General features: G+C 38.5%; 1 protein-coding gene across 15 annotated transcripts in view; it reads right to left on the bottom strand.

The window, feature by feature from the left end:
• Positions 1-326: 326 nt before the first annotated feature.
• The window catches only part of syne2b (spectrin repeat containing, nuclear envelope 2b), a 137365-nt gene continuing 118692 nt past the window's right edge, over positions 327-18999 (bottom strand). For 14 of the 15 annotated variants that reach the window (XM_067386675.1, XM_067386681.1, XM_067386686.1 and 11 more), the window contains 16 exons: positions 18797-18984; positions 18550-18700; positions 18186-18368; positions 15497-15634; positions 15183-15377; positions 14799-15090; positions 14225-14293; positions 12149-12279; positions 11939-12062; positions 11644-11843; positions 11324-11524; positions 9130-9258; positions 8794-8985; positions 8644-8691; positions 5790-5839; positions 327-4842 (listed from right to left, as the gene is read on the bottom strand). In XM_067386675.1, coding sequence (XP_067242776.1) covers positions 4632-4842; positions 5790-5839; positions 8644-8691; positions 8794-8985; positions 9130-9258; positions 11324-11524; positions 11644-11843; positions 11939-12062; positions 12149-12279; positions 14225-14293; positions 14799-15090; positions 15183-15377; positions 15497-15634; positions 18186-18368; positions 18550-18700; positions 18797-18984 — 2502 coding nt within the window. In that variant the 3' untranslated portion in view covers positions 327-4631. The remainder of the gene's footprint in view (positions 4843-5789; positions 5840-8643; positions 8692-8793; positions 8986-9129; positions 9259-11323; positions 11525-11643; positions 11844-11938; positions 12063-12148; positions 12280-14224; positions 14294-14798; positions 15091-15182; positions 15378-15496; positions 15635-18185; positions 18369-18549; positions 18701-18796; positions 18985-18999) is intronic. The other variant, XM_067386680.1, reaches the window with a different exon arrangement.

The raw sequence follows: 18999 nt of genomic DNA on the forward strand, positions 1-18999 counted from the left end.
ACTGCTTCAGGAAGCTTCGGATCATAAATGAATCAGTGTGTCGAATCATCTGTTCGGAGCACCAAAGTCACGTGATTTCAGCCGTTGGCTGTTTGACACACGATCCGAATCATGATTCGATAAACTGATTCATAACGCTCCGAAGCTTCCTGAAGCAGTGTTTTGAAATCGGCCATCACTAAATAAGTCGTTATTTTTTTATTTTTTTTGGTGCTCCAAAAATATTCTCATCGCTTTATATTATTAATATTGAACCACTGTACTAACATGAACTGATTTAAATATGTTTTAGAACCTTTATGGATTTTGAGAGAGGAAATGTCATTGCTCCCTATTAAGGCCTCACGGAGCCATCGGATTTCAACTAAAATATCTTCATTTGTGTTCTGAAGATGAACGAAGGTCTTGAGACGGCATGAGGGTGAGTAATAAATGACAGAATTTTCATTTTTGGGTGAACTAACCCTTTAAACATTTTGTTTGTCATCCAAGATCTCTGATTCAACCTGACTCAACATGACTGTTTCTCTGAAGACTGGCCAAACTAAAGGAAACGGTGCGCACACTTCTAATAGTTTATGCATTTTGTACTCTGTCTGTATTTTTAAGTGTTGTTATTTGCTGTTTTGTGGTGATTCTGTGGTTTACAAAGTACTTGTCATTGAAAGTTAATGTGACACTTTTAAAAAACCTTTGCAGCTATTCTCTTAAAGCCCAGGGGCCTTATTTATAAAATGTATGCCTCTCTTTCAGATGTGATATCTATAAATCGCAAATGATCTTGAACTTGTGCACAGCTGAATGGTTTCAGTTCTCCACGTTTTAAATTACATCTTATTAATGTCATTTACATATAAAAGATCAACAGTCATCGTCCAAATCCTTAGTGAGCTGCAAGAATAGCTTAGATTTCCAAAAACCTGCAGTAATCTGACAATGAAAAGTGCGTCAGTCAGCTCAGACCGTGATGTGGCTTTAAAGGTGCCCTAGAATTAGAATTTGACTTTACCTCGGCATAGTTGAACAACAAGAGTTCAGTACATGGAAATGACATACATTGAGTTTCAAACCCCATTGTTTCCACCTTCTTTTATAAATTTCATTTGTTTAAAAGACTTCCGGAAAACACTCGGATCTCAACATAACACTGACTGTTACGTAACAGTCGGGATCATTAATATGTACGCCCCCAATATTTGCATAATGCCAGCCCATTCGACGCATTAGACAAGGAAAGTCAGTATTAACGTCTGGATGTGCACAGCCGAATCATCAGACTAGGTAAGCAAGCAAGAACAATAGCGAAAAATGGCAGATGGAGCAATAATAACTGACATGATCCATGATATCATGATATTTTTAGTGATATTTGTAAATTGTCTTTCTAAATGTTTCGTTAGCATGTTGCTAATTTACTGTTAAATGTGGTTAAAGTTACCGTCGTTTCTTACTGTATTCACGGAGACAAGAGAGTTGTTGCTATTTTCATTTTTAAACACTAATGTTAGCTTTAGCCACAGAGCATAGCCTCAAACTCACACAGAATCAAACGTAACCATCTAAATAAATACTTTACTCACATAATTTGAAGCATGCATACAGCATGCATGACGAACATCTTGTAAAGAACCATTTGAGGGTTATATTAGCTGTGTGAACTTTGTTTATGCGATATATATATAATCGAGAGCTTGTGGGGCAGAGAGAGCACATCTCTTAAAGGGGCCGTGCTGAAAAAATCAGTGCATAGTTAATGATGCCCCAAAATAGGCAGTTAAAAAAATTAATTTAAAAAAATCTATGGGGTATTTTGAGCTGAAACTTCACAGACACATTCAGGGGACTCCTCTTTTAAAAAAACAATCTAGGGCACCTTTAAGCACTTTTCCATGTTAAAGACCATTTTTATAAATATGAGCGTTGGCGTGGATTTAAGCGTACGCACACTCTATCAAATCTGTACGTATGCACGCTTTATAAATGAGGCCCCAGATTACACGCACAATCAGGTGTATTATTCTGGAAACAATGATTTAGTAATGTGTAATTCCGGATGCATTTGAAATTTTCCTGGTGCTACAAGTGTTAGTAATGTTGCATCCTGAAAAAATGGCTTGTGTAATCACAACCTGCACCTAAATTGCCCTGACAATCGACAATTGCCTTAAAGCTGGAGTGTATAATTTCTGCATGTCACCAAGCAGTATTACAAAAGTATTTTTCTAACATTTTTTCCAAACACTCCCTCATCTGCCATTGGTTGGACAAACAAAACTCATGAGTCCCAAACTCATGCCTATACTGTACTGAGCAGGTAGAGACGCTCAAACAAACAGTATTTTAACTTTTTCCCCGCCATTGACGTATTTTCTGGTTTTCACTGCTATACGGTAGGGGGCACTATTACACATCTTCTGAAAGAGAACAGAATCGCCGGATCAAAACAAAAGCAAAAAAAGAGCAGAAACAAGTGATAAAAGCATTGATTATACACGTTGTAGTCTTTGAACCCCCACAATTTTTTTGAACCCCCACAATTTTCTCAGCTTTTTGTTATAAAACACCCACATTCAAGTGTTGATAAAAAAAAATGCATGAAGCTTAAAAGCAGAGGCTCTGTTCTTTCAATGTACTGCATGTTCAGATATTCAGACAACAAATATTCTGGGGAGCATTACATTTTTGTGAAAATTATCGAAAATGCTGGAGGTGGCTGGCAAAAACAAACAAACAAAAAGATATTGGCGGGCAAACAGTTAATAGTTCCACTGAGTTTACAGTTTTTACTTACAAACAGCTTATAGTTTTTTGGTTAAACTGAGGTAGCAGGAAGTATTTTAACTAGTGCTGTCAAACGATTTAATCGCATCCAAAATAAAAGTTTGTGTTGTACTGTGTATATTTATTATGTATATATGAGTACTGACACATGCATGTATATATTTAACAAAAAAAAAAATATATATATACATGTAGACATTTCTTAAATATATACATATATAAAATATACACAGTACACACGTTATATATATATACATAATGTACACACACACACACATATATATATATATATATATATATATATATATATATTTATATATATACACTGTACACACATATATATATTTTCACGATTAATTAGTTGACGGCACTAATTTTAACGGGGGAAAAAAAAAAACACTTCAGCAGGAAGAAATATTGATAATGCAACATTATAAAGGTAGCAAAACTAAATTAATTTATTATTTCCAAAACTGTATACAACTGGTAAATAAATGTGGGAATTAAAAGAGTGAACACTTGTGCATATTTGTACTTGATGTTTATTTGTAGTAAAACTGAAAAAACTTCAAACTCCAACTCCAAACTCAAGCATCAACATCACATCTAACTTTATATTTTCTTCAACCAGTGTTTGACACCGACAGTGCAAGGTTTGCTGCAAAATAAATTCATAATAAAGTAAATGTATCTCTGTGATTAATGAATATTTATATCAGTCTATTTCAGTTGAACCATAATGTAATCCACTATAACAATTCAATTAAAAACATCAAACAAACAGCATTATATAAAGAAATCATGACGGATTATAAACCATATGAAGTCTCTGACACTTTGGCAGTTAGTACGAGCAGAAGATTGACTAATGGCCTTTTCACCATATTATTACATCAAAACTGACATTCACTATGTGGCTAAATAAAAATAAAAGCCACATAAAATCATGTGGATATATCTGAAATGTGTTTCTATGAGACATTTTAACCATCCAGCAAAAAAGAAAGACTAAGAACATCTGGACATTAGAGTCTCCTGCCAGAGAAATTCTACTTATGAACAATAAAGAACATAACCAGATATAATTTATATCTCCAATGAGATCATTTACCAATTATAATTTAATAATTTCAGTAGTTTTACATTATTCACACACACATAAATGAAAACAACACAGCCACCAAACTTTAGACTGAATAAATTAAGCAAAGGACTCTTACATTTGCACACACCCTGATGCCTCTGTGTCTTTCCTCCATGGCTTAAACCAAAGAAATGGCAGTTAAAACAGCTACAAATAAAATATATATTTATCATTGAAAGTCATTTCACATTGACTCCTAGAAACAAGACTGTATAAACAAGTGATATTCAAGCAAGTCCCGTCACTCAGTCATATAAACAGGGATTCTAGTTAAAAAATACAGGCCGACTTGAAGTCTATGAGTGAACTATAGGTTCAATTATCTGTCATTTACATTTCAAAAATAAATACATTTGTGTGAAGAAATGTTTCAATGTGCCGCTACATACTGTACAGTTTGAAACCATTTATAGTGCACCTTCAACAAGGCACCCTTTCCGTCAAAGTGTTCTCCGAGAATACAAATGTACATCATGATGAAAGGCTCCTGAAGACAGGTTCTGGATGGCTTCAGAAAAATCCCTCTCCTTGAGCAACAGATTCAGGAACAAGGATTGACTGCTGCTGGGAAATGTATTGAGTATTGAAGCCCAAACTTCTCTCACGTCTACAGGTTCTGCTACAGGACAGTTAACCGGGAAGCTTGGACAACATCCCAACTGATTCTACTGAGGCGTGTATTAGTGAAAGGTACATATGTTCGTGCTCATGTGGGAGGGGGTCCGTTGGTGTAGAGGAGCATGGGGTAAAAGGATCGGGCAAAGTTGTTGGAGAGAGTGCAGCTGTAGTCGTCCTCTGAGAGAGGCACCAGACACGCCACAACCAGCAGCAGCAGGAAGAGGATGTGGAGGGGAAAAGCCGCTCGCAGGACACGATACAGGAACGGCCTCGCTGGGGACGAATCAGCCTTATCGGTCCTGCAATGAAATGAAAGTTCAGCTAAATATAAATTATATTTTAAAAAATATTAAAATCATAATTATTACCTTGACAGCAACATAGTGTCGGCCCAGATCCGGCCCACATCTGGTCCGTGTGTAATCCACATGTACCGGATATGGGCCGGTTCTGGACCACGCTATGGGTAATAATTGTAATCATTTCAAAATGTTTACTATTTTTACTGTTTTTCATTAAATAAATGCAGCTTTGGTGAGAATAAGAGACTTCTTATTCGAATAAAATCCTATGTAGTGCATACAGTGGGTCCCTACTTTTTTTTTTTTCCCCAAGATTCTTTGATGAATCAAAAAAAAAAAACATTTATCTAAATAGAAATCCTTTGTAACCATGCAAATGTCTTTACTGTCACTTGTGATTGATTTAATGTGTTCTTGTTGAATAAAAGTGTTAATTCCTATAAAATATTAAACAAAATCTTACTGACCCTTTTGAACAGTATTGTACATACATTTTAACCTAAAATGTAGATTTACTGTGTTCTTGTTGAATAAAAGTGTTAATTTCTATAAAATATATATATAAAAAAATCCTACTGACCCCAAACTGAATAGTATTGTATATAAATTTTAACCTAAAATGTAGATAATGTAGATTAGGCTAGTAGTTCCTTCTGTGGTATCAGATTAGTTCAAGTGGGCTAAGTAATAGGCTAAACGCAAAGTTACCCCCCACCTCCCAATTTCTTTATTTTTATTTTTTTGCTGCTGATCCGAAATATCTGATCCGTGACCTAATAACCGTGATATGATCCGAACCATGAGATTCGTGATTCATTGAACCACTAAAAACTAGGGAGTGTGAAGAGAGCACTAGTAGAGAGACATCTATTTCAGCAAGGGTACATGAGGTCACAAAAGCACATGACTGAACGCAGATGCACAGAAGTACTATCAGTGTGTACCTGCCACTCGTGGGAGATCCCCGTGTAACAGCCTGAACTCCTGCGGCTTCCTAGTGAGAGAAGAAAGATGAGTCAGTGTTTGTTACCACCAGTAACCAAAACCTTCATTCATGCCAGTGTCAAAACCAAAGTTAGAAGAGGAAATCTATATTCAGCTGCAAATATGACCTAGTACATTTTTTAAAAATTCATTTAAATTATTATTATATATAGGGCTCGTGAGGAATCAAACTTTTGAGACAGAGCTCATTGTACAACACAATATTGGAAAAAACTGACATTATTTTGTTTTTCTGTAATATATATTGCGATATGAAAACAATTTCACCAGTTGACTTGAATAGCTCTATTTGAAAAGAATTTGTATTTTGTTGTTTGATTAAGATTGACACAGACAGCAGCATATTAGGTTGCTGTCACTTGGGGCCAGTTGTTCAAAAGTAGTCTGATCGGATTTTGGCCATTGGATTGGATCAAATCTTGAAAATGGGTTGTTCAAAAGGAAAAAGGGATTCTGAAATCAGATTAGATCACGGAATCCAATCCTAGTTTTAATTTGGATCAAACCTTCAGTTTGTGTTGTTCAAAACTTGTCAGTAGGATTTGGATAATTTTGATCCAAAAAAACAGGATTATCCTGATCCCAACAGGGAGTAGGATTTCAAGGTGGATTCCAGGAGGAAAATGTAGTAAAACTTTAAAACTGGTCAAAAAATACAACATTTATATCATGTAATATACATACATACAACATTTTTTTATTTTGCTCTTGATTAGTTTAACTGTTAAATAAATTAGAAGCAGACATTAACCTACATATTTAGCCTTTCTGTAACCTACTGTAAAGTAAAAAAAGATTTTGGTGCCATAAAACAATCCCCAAACAGCTGTAAATATCCAACAAAAATATTATATTTAATTCAATACCCATATTCTCTCTAACATCATGTCAGCACTGGTAATCCAGATTTGGTAATCTGGAAAAGTGTGTATCTGGATCATGGTGATCCAATCCAATTTTTCTTTGAAAAACCAGCACAAAAGTAAGATGGATTACCTGATCCTGGATAGCAAAACATGGGATTTCCAAATCCAGATTAAACTTTTTGAACAACTGGCCTAAAGACCGAATGCATCAATCCAATATAATAAGCATCTGTTTTCTTTCTCAAGTGTTTATGTTCAAGCCATACGCGACTGTGTTTATGACAATACTCACCCAGATGGGCATTTTGACATAATTTTGAGTGTGTCCATTCAGGCACAAATAGATGAGGAAGAGAACGAAATCCGGTGTTCACGTTCTGTGCTGCTCTGTGTGCGTGCACCGAAAACAGCGTGCGAGTTCCAAATTGAGTTCTCTTTCATGTCAGGTTGTGCTCGAATGGTTTAAAATCACTTGAATGTTTAAACTGACAGGACCTAAAACACATGCAGATAATAAACTTTGCAATTAATCCAAAAATCATGCGCGTTTCGAACCGTGGTGCTTGGTGTCTTGATGTCTAGCTTGGCCAAACTAAAGGAAACGGTGCGCACAATTCTAATAGTTTATGCATTTTGTACTCCGTGTCTGTATTTTTAAGTGGTGTTATTTGCTGTCCTGTGGTGATTCCATGGTTTACAAAGTACTTGTCATTGAAAGTAAAAAACCGTTGCAGATGTTCTCTTAAAGGAACACTCCACTTTTTTTGAAAATAGGCTCATTTTCCAACTCCCCTAGAGTTAAACAGTTGAGTTTTACCGTTTTCGAATCCATTCAGCCGATCTCCGGGTCTGGCGGTACCACTTTTAACATAGCTTAGCATAGTTAATTGAATCTGATTAGACCGTTAGCATCGCGCTTAAAAATGACCAAAGAGTTTCGATATTTTTCCTATTTAAAACTTGACTCTTCTGTAGTTAAATTGTGTACTAAGACCGACAGAAAATGAAAAGTTGTGATTTTCTAGGCTGATATGGCTAGGAACTATACTCTCATTCAGGCGTAATAATCAAGGAACTTTGCTGCCGTTCCATGGCTGCAGCAGTGCAATGATATTACGCAGTGCCCGTGAGCCCCTGCTTGCACAGGGAACGTGCCTTGCAACCATGGAGACATTTGTGAGAGACGCTGCGTAATATCATTGCACTGCTGCAGCCATGATACGGCAGCAAAGTTCCTTGATTATTACGCCCGAATGAGAGTATAGTTCCTAGCCATATCAGCCTAGAAAATCGCAACTTTACATTTTCTGTCGGTCTTAGTACACGATTTAACTACAGAAGAGTCAAGTTTTAAATAGGAAAAATATCAAAACTCTTTGGTCATTTTTAAGCGCGATGCTAACGGTCTAATCAGATTCAATGATCTATGCTAAGCTATGCTAAAAGTGGTACCACCAGAACCGGAGATCGGCTGAATGGATTCGAAAACGGTAAAACTCAACTGTTTAACTCTAGGGGAGTTGGACAATGAGCCTATTTTCAAAAAAAGTGGAGTGTTCCTTTAAAACCAGGGGCCTCATTAATAAAATGTTGCGCAGAAACCGTCCTAAATTTGATATATCGTGCAGCCCTTCTTCAGCCTGGTTTGAAAATGTTTTATTATTCAAGCAGACCTCAGGGCAAAATATTTCACAATAAAATGTATCATATTAACAATAGGAACATTAACCTCTTAACTGTCAGTCCCATTTTTGGGGCATAGACCCCAAAATGACATTTCCAACTTGAATAATAACAACAACCATACCAATATTAATAATAAAAATAATGAATCTACACTTTGTAAATAACACCAGTTTATTACACCAGAAACCAGTCTTATACTTTCCATTCTGAACAGGTAGTGAGAGAGAAAGCGTTTCTGTACCTGGTGTTGTGTTGATGCTGTCCTGCCCACATTTGGACCAGATGAGTCCTGCGACACAACAGCAGAGATCAAAAATCAATGTGTGAGACTGAAACAGACCAGCCTAGCCTGCAGACAAAGCTTGTGTGTGTGAGACTGAATGAAACATACCAATCTGCTCTGCAGTGTGAGCAGGTCATGTGCGATCTGTCTGATCAGCAGCCGTAACTTGTTGCTGATGACGTGAACCTTCTCTTTGGCCTCCAGGGTGTCTTCTCCCTGGTCCTGTAGTAGGATCTGTGAGGAGATCTCCTGCAGGGAGTTGACCTCGCTCTCACGAGACTGTAAGTCCTGCTGAACAGCCTATGCACAGACGACAACTCTATCAACTTGCTTATAATATAGTTATTGCTATTATATTGAGATTTTAATCAAGAAATGAAGTCCCACAATTAATCATTTTTTCATCAGGTTTATTACTTTTTACAAACACACACACTACTCTACCTTGAGTGTGTCTTGATGCTCTTGCAGGATGTTGAGGTCTGTGTTTGTGTCATGGATGTTGACCATGTAGCGCTGGCTTTCTGCTTTAGCTAACCATAAGAGCAGAGAGTGAAGAGTCTCATGAAACTCCTGGGGAAAAACAGAACAGAAAATACAGATGAGTCTGTGTTTCTCACAGGTCTTCATTAGATGAATGCTTGTGTGTGCTCAGTTCAGACTTCATTATACCAAGACATTTACAGAAGCCCTACAGGAAGTTGCAGGAAGAAATGGCCCACAATTTATAAATAATGGTGTGTTCACACCATATCGTAATTACTGTAACTACGAGATGCTGGCTCGTAAAAAGCGTTCACGTCCTCATAGAGTTTGTAATTACAGTTTGTAAACAGTTTTCTGAAAGCTCTGACGTGGGCGCTGTACCACCTGACTGCTGTAGATTCATTTAGGTGTTGATAGTGGTGCCATAGAAACGCATAATTCCCAATCTGAGGATGTGAACAGCTCCGAATATAACTTCACGTGTTGTCATCTCAAGATTACGGTAATTACACGGTGGCGTAAATGCAGCATTTGTCCTGAGAATAACCCCTTGCATTTTGCCAAGTGTAAATCAGGGTTATTATCATTAACTAAAACTATTAAAGAGATAGTTCACCCAAAAATTATTCCAGGATTTACTCACCTAGGTGAAACTCACCTATCTTGAAAATGACTAAAACACAATCTGAGATATATTTAAAAATATCCTTAGTTCTCCAAGGTTTATAATGGTTGTGAATGGCTGCCCAAACTTTGAAGACAAAGAAATGCACCCATCCATAAAAAAATGAATCCATACAACTCAAGGGGGTTGATAAAGGCCTTCTGAAGTGATTCGATGTGGTTGTGCAAGACAAATATCCTTATTTAAAACTTAAAAAAGCGCTAACTTCCACGACATAGTACACAATGTCATGACGTTACAACGCGTAGTACGTCATATCATCTCACACATTTTTGGACGTAAGTCGAATGCGTATGGCTGTTGCCCTGGAAGCTCGTTATTTTACTTTATAAAGTTTTAAATAAGGATATCTGTAATACATGAAAGCATTGATTCACTTCAGAAGGCCTTTGTTAACCCCCTGGAGTCCTATGGATTCATTTTTTTTGTGGATGGGTGCATTTTTTTTTTTGTCTTTAAAATTTGGGCAGCCATTCACAACCATTATAAACCTTGGAGGACTAGGGATATTTTTAAATATATCTCTGATTGTGTTTGTCTGAAAGAAGATAGTCATATACACTTAGGATGGCTTGAGGGTGAGTAAAGCTTGGAATATTTTTCATTTTTGGGTGAACTATCCACTTAAAACATTTCTGTTAAGTGAAATAAAGCTGAAATTAATAAAATATAAGTAATATTTTATTAATTTCAGCTTTATTTCACTTAACAGAAAATATAAGCTAAACAAAAATGAGAGATGTTGCACTAATATTATTAGCTAGAAATACGTACTGTAAAACTAAACTAAATAAAATCAATTAAAAAATTAAACAAAAATTAACAAATATAAAAAAATAAAATATAAAAATAACAGCTAATTCAAAATATTAATAAAAGTAAATATAACAAAAACTACATATAGTTTTAAGATATAATAAATAACATTGGCGAAAATCTGACAATTTAACTCAAAACAACTCAAAACTTTTTGTTTTGAACTTTTTTTTCAATTTCTTTTTAGAAATGGCAGTGATCAAGAGAAATTAAAGGTGCCCTCGAATAAAAAAATTGAATTTATCTTGGCATAGTCAAATAACAAGAGTTCAGTGTAACAAGAGTTCAGTGTCATGTAAATCTCATTTGTTTAAAAGACCTCCGAAGAACAGGCGAATCTCAACATAACGCCAACTGTACGCCCCAATATTTGCATATGCCGGCCCAGACTTCTGACCCATTTCTGCAACCTTTAGCAACAAACATCCAAAACATCTCATTCTCATTTGGTTTTGTATCTTGAGATAAAATCTCACAACCACAGAATGTAACAACGGCAGATGTGTGAAAGTACACAGAAACATGCTGACCAAATGCATCTTGTGGTGCAGTTGCAAAACAAACAAAACATTCAAGGTACATTGCTATTTTGTCTCAACTCCGTCTGTCAAATCAGGCATCTTTAAAGCACACCCTGGTGGTTTTCTTCACCTGACACTCCATGAGAGCTTGATGCAGTCGGTGCTCCCAGCTGTCCAGGGCCGCACAGGCCTGTGCCCATTTCTGATTGGCTAACTGCAGATTCTCACGCAGTTCTCGTAGTTCAGTGCTGTCTCCATGCTGGAAGCCCCGCCCACTAAGATTAACGCCAATCATCACTGCTTTGTAGCCATTAAAAGTCCTCTGCATGTCCTAATGAAAGAAAAAAAACTTTTTATAGTAAATTCCTAATTAATATACACTACCTTTTAAAAGTTTTGGGTTGGTAAGATTTTTATTGATTTTGAAAGAAGTCTCTCATACATACATACCTTTAGTTTGTGGATATTGCTCTCCATGTCTCTGATGGTGATTTTTGGCTCTAGAGTTTGAAGTTTCTCTAGCTCAGGCATCACAGCATTCAGCCATGCCATGACATTGGTGAGGTCAGAGTTCAGTCTGTGCCACTGCTGAAGATCCTGCGGCACGCTACACGACTGCACCTGCAGGATCTCCCATCGCTCGATCACACCTGAGGCCATAGATCAGAGGGCAAAGGTCACATATATTTGAATGAATGTGTGTGTACATAATACAAACAGCAGTACATAATACAAACAGCAGTACCAGTCTTATCTGCTGCAGAGAGGACCGTCAGTCCATGATCCTCCAGTTGTTCTTCCTCATTCAGAATCAGTTTCACTCGCTTTATACAGTCTATACTGCCAGCACACTCAGACATGAGTTTATCCTGGAGAGAGAGAGCGGAACAAAAAATGTGTAAGCCAATGTTAATGTGTGTGTAACACAGTTCGATAAGCATGTGTGGGTACTCACATAGGCCTGTGGGTGGTACTGTGTGCTGGTGTCAGTGGGTGAAGATGTGAGACTGCGTATGATCTCTCTGTTCACTCGTTTCCTGTCTGGTGCATCAGGAGAGTGCCACGTCTCCACCACTGACCTTCCCCCTGAGCGAGAGACAGAGAGAAATATATCTGAAGTCCTAATATCACTCAAAACAAGCATGCAAGAAGTCATCACTCAGTTACAGAGCATGCTGCTGAAAAAGTAAATTAAAAAAAAGATGCAATGGACCCTTTTCAGAGACTGTGATTATGAGTTTCCACAGTTTTCATTTTTAAAAATCTAAAGAAATTTACAACACTAAACTTTGTGTTTCCTTGCCTTGGTATTAAATTACAGAAAACTGGTTAATGCTGCTGCGTGAGTGTTTCTATACATCTTTCTCTCTCCATTAGGGTAGTCATGGCATAATGGTTAGAGAGTCAGACTGGTAATCCAAAGGTTTCAATTCTCAATACCAGCAGGAATGACTGAGGTGTCCTTGAGCAAGGCACCTAACCCCCAATCACTCCTTGGGTGCCACAGCAAAAATGGCTACCCACTGCTCTAGGTGTGTGTGTGTCCATGGTTTGCAGTGTTTGTGTTCACTACTCGCTACTCGTAATGGTTAAATGCAGAGGACAAATTCCGAGTATGGGTAAAGCCCTGGGTATACGTTTTTTACACGTACGCTAGTGTACGCACCCAGTCGAACACACGGCCTTGCAAAGTATACTTCATTCTACATGTATGCATACACTACGCATGCGCAGTTTTGAGTAATCTCTCGCCATGAGTTACAACCCATGTAAACATCTTTGCATTCTTTCATGCTATAGTTGTACAAATACTTTCTAACCTCTTCACACAATCCCTCATCTATGTAGGCCTCCATCGTCGCTGTAGCTTGCATGCGTTCTGGTCTGTTCTCTTTATGCAGTTTTCTTTGACTACCTTGTGAATCAATGCCCTCAGGGCACGGTTGCCACCTTGTGGATAAACTAATTACTGCAAGAACATTAAATGTGCATGTGCGACCTGTGTGTACAAGTATGCGCGGTTACAAAAATCTGCATACAGTACACGCGTACTCTTCTCGCATACTCGTAAAAAGTGAACTTTACTTTGGGCTTTACCATACTTTGCCTTCACGTCACTTTTTTCAATTTTTCTGACCAACGTAATCAATGTCTCGATAATTTTTTTCCCCTTTTGGAAAGTCATAGAAACACTATTGTGGATTTTTTATTTTTTTTTGCTACTGAAGAAAAAAGAAAAAACGAAAATTTGATTTGTTGTAGTTTCCGCTCTACTATATAACTTTACCCAACTATAATTGTTACTATCCACAGTTGCAAATTTAACTTATGCACAAAATTGGAATATAGCATAAAACATTTGCAAATAAAGCACCGTTTTGATCCCATGTGTTCAAGGCAACAAAATCGTCACTTCCTGGAAAATATCTCTAAAATATCACAAAATATCTGTAACAAAAATGGAAGTTGCTGCAATTGGGGAAGCCACTGTGGACATTTTCTGTACATCATAAATTACTTGCTGCTCAAGGCACGCAGATGAAATGCAATAAACTTTTTCATCAAACGCCTCAATTGAGTCCATGTTTTTTTATGCGCATTTTTAGAATTTATGCGCATCTTGGCATTTTCCATCCAACGTTTTTTAATGCAATATCTCAAAGTTTGCATAAAATTAGGTGGATTATGACAACTTCCGCCTCTGAAAAATCTGGAAATGTTAAAAGGGTTCACTGGTCACAAAACTTACGTGCATTATGAAAAACATCTGTTAAAGTACTGCAACATGCAGAAGAAGATTCTTGGCAAACATTAAAACATAAATCAGGGGACTTTACGAGCATGACATGGGCAGCTGCTTGAGAGAGGAAGCGGTGAGCAGCCAGGCAGTGAGCACAAAGAATAAAATGTTGATTATATTTAAAGACAAAAGAAGGAAGCATGTAAGATGCAGTTGGGTTCATGCAGATATTTATATATATGCTAAAACAATGTGCAGAATGCTGACAGCATGCAGCAGGCTGATGCCTACCAGACACAGCTTTCAGAGCTTTAGATGTAGCTTTAACAAATGACTGAGAGCTCTCAGTGACTTCTACATCTGCAACAGAAGAGCGGCAGACAGACAGAGCTAGAGACACTATAGCAGACAGAATTATTTAGACTAATAGAGCATCAGATAACAGACACAGAGAACTACATACGCTCTAAAAGAGTGTCATATAAAAGACAGCAGGATATAGATATAACAGTATAACAGCATTGGATAGTAGACACAAGCTGCAAAAAAGAGAAAGCAAGATCTACATTGACCTAACAGTGCAGCAGATAGCGGACAGAGAGATCTACATATACTTATAGAGCGGCAGATTACAGATAGTGATCTAGATATACTCTAACAGAAAGGTACATAACAGACAGAGATATAGGCACACTAAAAAAAACTGCAAAAAACAAACAGATATGTACGAAACAAAAAAATCTAGATACACTCTAATAGAGCAGCAGATAATGAACTGAGATTTAGAAACACTAACAGAGCACCAGCATATAACAGCATTAGATACGTTTAATAATGTGGCAGAGACCAGTCAGTAAAGAGTTACCTGATAGGGCACTGTAGTATGTCAACTCCTCATCATCCTCTGGAGATGAAGATCCTCCCACATCGACCGTGTGGTCCCACTCCAGCGGAATAGAATCCACACTGACGGGCGTCTCACGCCCTGAGCGCTCCAGAGCAGGTGGTAACAGGTGGGACACGGCTTGACGTACCGTCAGTGAAACATTGGAGCCCATAGCTACCTCATCTTCCTCCCTTTCCCACACCCCACTGAAATCAGCCGAGTCCTCCGGATCTGTGTCTCTGTCTGAGAACTCTCGGTCCTCCTCAAGCACCTGTGAAAGGAAAGGGATGGAAGGATTTAAGTTAGTACTCATGCTGAAGAGTAATTGTTGAGTGTTTGTGAGACGAGTTTTTTCAAACCGACCGGCCGTCTGCTGATAAGACGATAATGGAATCGGGCAACCCTGCCAAACACTTCCTGGCAGTAGGAGTGCAATTCCTCGAGTTCATCTTCGATGAGTACAGCATCCAGCGGAGCGCTCTTCTGGATCAGGTTCTCTCCAAACACAATCAGTGCATCAATCTTATTTGTGTTTAGAGTGATCTCCTGCTGAAATGCCTGCAGGATGTCAAAGCACAAAAATATTTGCATTCTGACCGCAGTCTAGACTCATTTAACATGTTTAAACCTTTTAAATTACATTAAAAATGTTTTAGATAAGATAGGAGTGTACAAACATTTAGTTGCCGCATCTTTTCATGAATATCGCTCTCTGAAAAATGCTCCACATTAGTGAGCTGAAGGTCCATCTCAGTTAGCCAGACCAGAATCCCCTCCCTCGTTCCTTCAAAGTCTTCACGCTGAGATGTGAAATGCTGCACAGAGAAGCGTTTAGAGTTTACTAACATTTTTTTTTTAAATTTCCACCCAAAAATGTATTCTTTGTTAGCATGGAAATAAAAAGTGGAGCAGGACAGTGACAAAAATTTTAAAGCCAGAGATGCAGTTATTTTAAAGTTTTGCAGGTTTTTAGGTTTATTAAGTGTCACTGCCGAAACCAGTCAGTATTTGAGAATTTAATATTTAATATACAGTTCTGTTCAAAATCTGGGAGTCGTTAAGATTTTTTAAATGTTTTAAAAGTGTCTCAAAACATTTAAAATGTTTTAAAAGTGCTGCATTTATTCTGTCAAAAATACAGTTATATAGTAAAATATTAGTCAAAGTGGAACTTCGACACAATGTCTGGAATTGACGCTATGGGGAACGCCCTCGGCTTGGCTGATGGCAGTCCATGACATCACAAGTGGAGCACCCGCTAGTATTAGAGGGTGCCTGCAAAATACGTCATCATCTTTTTTTGTCTTCAGGAGCTGTTTGTTTTGAACAAGTGGACAGCAAAGTGGCAAATGGGTCTATAAGTTTTCGTCAGTGAGGTCCGTTTAGGTGTTTCCTTGCACCAGAGGACTCACCCAAGCTCTGTGTTATCTGTCTTGGCTTGGAGCACTTTTGAGGGACCTGTTATAAGTGGGGTGGGGGGACAATCACCTGCACCTCGTTGGTCTGGCCTGCTGTTGCTGAGGCAGCACGGCAGCTATACTTGTGGGGGTCGCAAATTGAGCTGGGCGAGGAATTCGGGAAGCGATGACTATTTGTGGTCAAGGTGAACCTTTACAAACCCTCACCTTCTTTATTTGTTTGTGCTTGATAATAAAATGGATGACAGTGACGATATACATCATCCTGCTGTCACCGAGGCCAGCAGTTGTGCTCAGTCTTCTGAAGCATTTCTTGGGTTGAGCATGCTTTCTATGAGGAAGCTCCCCTCTCTAATTCCCTTAATGGGACAAAGTGCGCCTGTAATCTAGGGCTGATGCAGGGTGAATGCTCTCTTCCTGACGTCAGTTGGGTAAGCTCCTCTTAGTGCGGCTCCATTTCTGCCCAATTTCATGGGTGAGAGTTTGGAGCTTCCCAGGAAGGGAAGAAGTCTGTAATGTTGAAAACTAGCATTTTGCACTCTCCTTTTAATATTTGCTCTAGTATTTTATAGGATAGAGCAAAAAGGTTAGGACCAGAATATAGTATCCTCCCTTCCTTCCTCTTCATTTAGTCACTAAGGAAAGATGTTGCTCTCCTGTGGAAACTCTAAGGAAATTCTGTGGTAAAATCAAGGTAATCCTCAGAGGCATCCTCTTCAGAGGCTTAGGTGATCTTAGGTTAGCTTGGGCACACTTGAACATGCCCTGCTTTCATTTCCTTTCTAGGGTCAATGGAGCACATGGGCCTTCCTTTAGGGGAAGAGCAAGATGAGTTGGAATAAGGCAACTAATACTTCTCATTTTTATCTCCCCTCCCCACTTTATATTTGGGTCTGGAAGCAGGGATGATCACTCTAGACTGTATATGAAGCTCTCTACTCATATACAGTCTGGCGGTTAGCCGGAGTGATGAGTATTGTGGGCACACAACTTGATGCCCTTTGCTAATTCACCCTCCTCTCCCAAGGGTGAGTAAGGAGAAAGCTTCCCCTTGTATGGGCAGCAATAGTGAGTTTGTAGCCTGGAGGCTTATTGCTAAGACTTTGGCTCCTTGTAGGCTCCCTTTCCAGTCTCCTCTTCATTAGTTGGAGCTTAAAGAAGGGATATCATTCCCCTTTGGGAGGGTGCTTTATAGGTAGATTGTCTTTACCGGAGGCAGGGTATGAGATGCTCTCCCTCAGTTACTTAGGGTCTCTAAGCAGAGTATGTCTCCCCTGCTGCCTCCTTGGGGTCTAGGGCATGGGTAATGAGAATAATTAGGAAACAATGCTATGCATTGCTCTCATGTTCCTCCTTCCCTAAGTAGGAGTAAGCATTGGCTCCCCCTCGGAAGAGTGGCAATAATCACATCCGTGAACATGATTTGTTCCCCAGTCCAATCCAATGTAATAATTTTGCCTCTAGCGGACAAAATTATTACATACTGCACCTTTAATGCATCTATGCTTTTAATGTGTTGTAGCCTGGAATTTTTTTTAATTCTATATAGAGATACAATAAAATGTATCATCGGCCAATGGACTGGCGTGTTGGGTACAAGTGTTCAGACACCGGTCATGAACTATGGGTGTTCCCCATTGCGTCAGCTCCAGATTCTACATTGTTCTCCTTCTCAGGGAACCAGGGTTACAGTCATTAGCTGAGACGTTTTCTGTTTTAATATATTTTAAAATGTAATATATATGATAAAATTTTTTGCTGGATTCTGATTTGATGAATAGAAAGTTCATTTATTTAGTTCAAGCATTTATTTGACAAAGAAATCTTTTTCTAAGATTATAAATGCTTTACTTCTGATCAATGTATCTTTGCTGAATAAAAATATTAATTTCTTTAAAAAACAAGATGTTACTGAATTTTGAACGGTGGTGTATGACCCAAATCTGACCTTTAACCTGCGGAGCACAGCAGCAACTCTCTTCTGTAGCATATCCCAGCGCTGGTTTCCCTCATGTACCATCAACTTTAGCTTACTGGCACCGTCTGTCCGGTTCTCTCGTGCCAGGCGTCGGTATTGTTTATTCACCAGCTCCAGCTGTGTTAGGCGCTCATGGACCTGGCGCTGGAATGCCTGCATGTGTGCATGTTTTTAAAAAAGGGTTAAATGTCCAATAGATCTAATGACAGTTGCAAAAGCCACTACTTAAGTATCAATTTTAATCAGTATAAGCGTTCTGATGCTATTTCTTATTTAATGAACAGGCTACTATTAGTGAAAAAAATCAATAAAACAGAACTAAACAGAATCAGACCTCAAACTTTTTGAGTTCCTCTTTAGCACAGGTGTAGAGTACGTCTTTAGTGGCGGGGTTTGCCACTGTACGTTCTGCCGTGTTCAGCCACTCTTCAAAGCGTGCATAGTCGTCAAGGAACTTGCACCACAGACGCCATGTCTCCTCAATCCTGCAGGGGGCATGGTAGAGTTAGAAAATCAAATTAAACTTTCAAGAGATTGACATTGAGGAGGCCAAACAAGCTGGTTTGGGTGTTTGCATTGACCTCATCCTCCTTTCCATGGACATGGCACATATGTTCCTCCAGCGGCGGTCCAGGCTGAGTGTGGTCTGCTGAATGGAGTCGTTCTCTCCATCGCTGCCACAAGCATCCGCATCATGGAGCAAAACATCACACAGGGTCAGAACAGATGCCACACCCTCTGTGTGCTGTTCAATGTCTTTCTGCAAGTCCTAGTAGTGACAAAC

This window comes from Chanodichthys erythropterus, chromosome 5 (genome assembly GCF_024489055.1).
Source record: "Chanodichthys erythropterus isolate Z2021 chromosome 5, ASM2448905v1, whole genome shotgun sequence".
In the NCBI taxonomy this organism is placed as follows: domain Eukaryota; kingdom Metazoa; phylum Chordata; class Actinopteri; order Cypriniformes; family Xenocyprididae; genus Chanodichthys; species Chanodichthys erythropterus.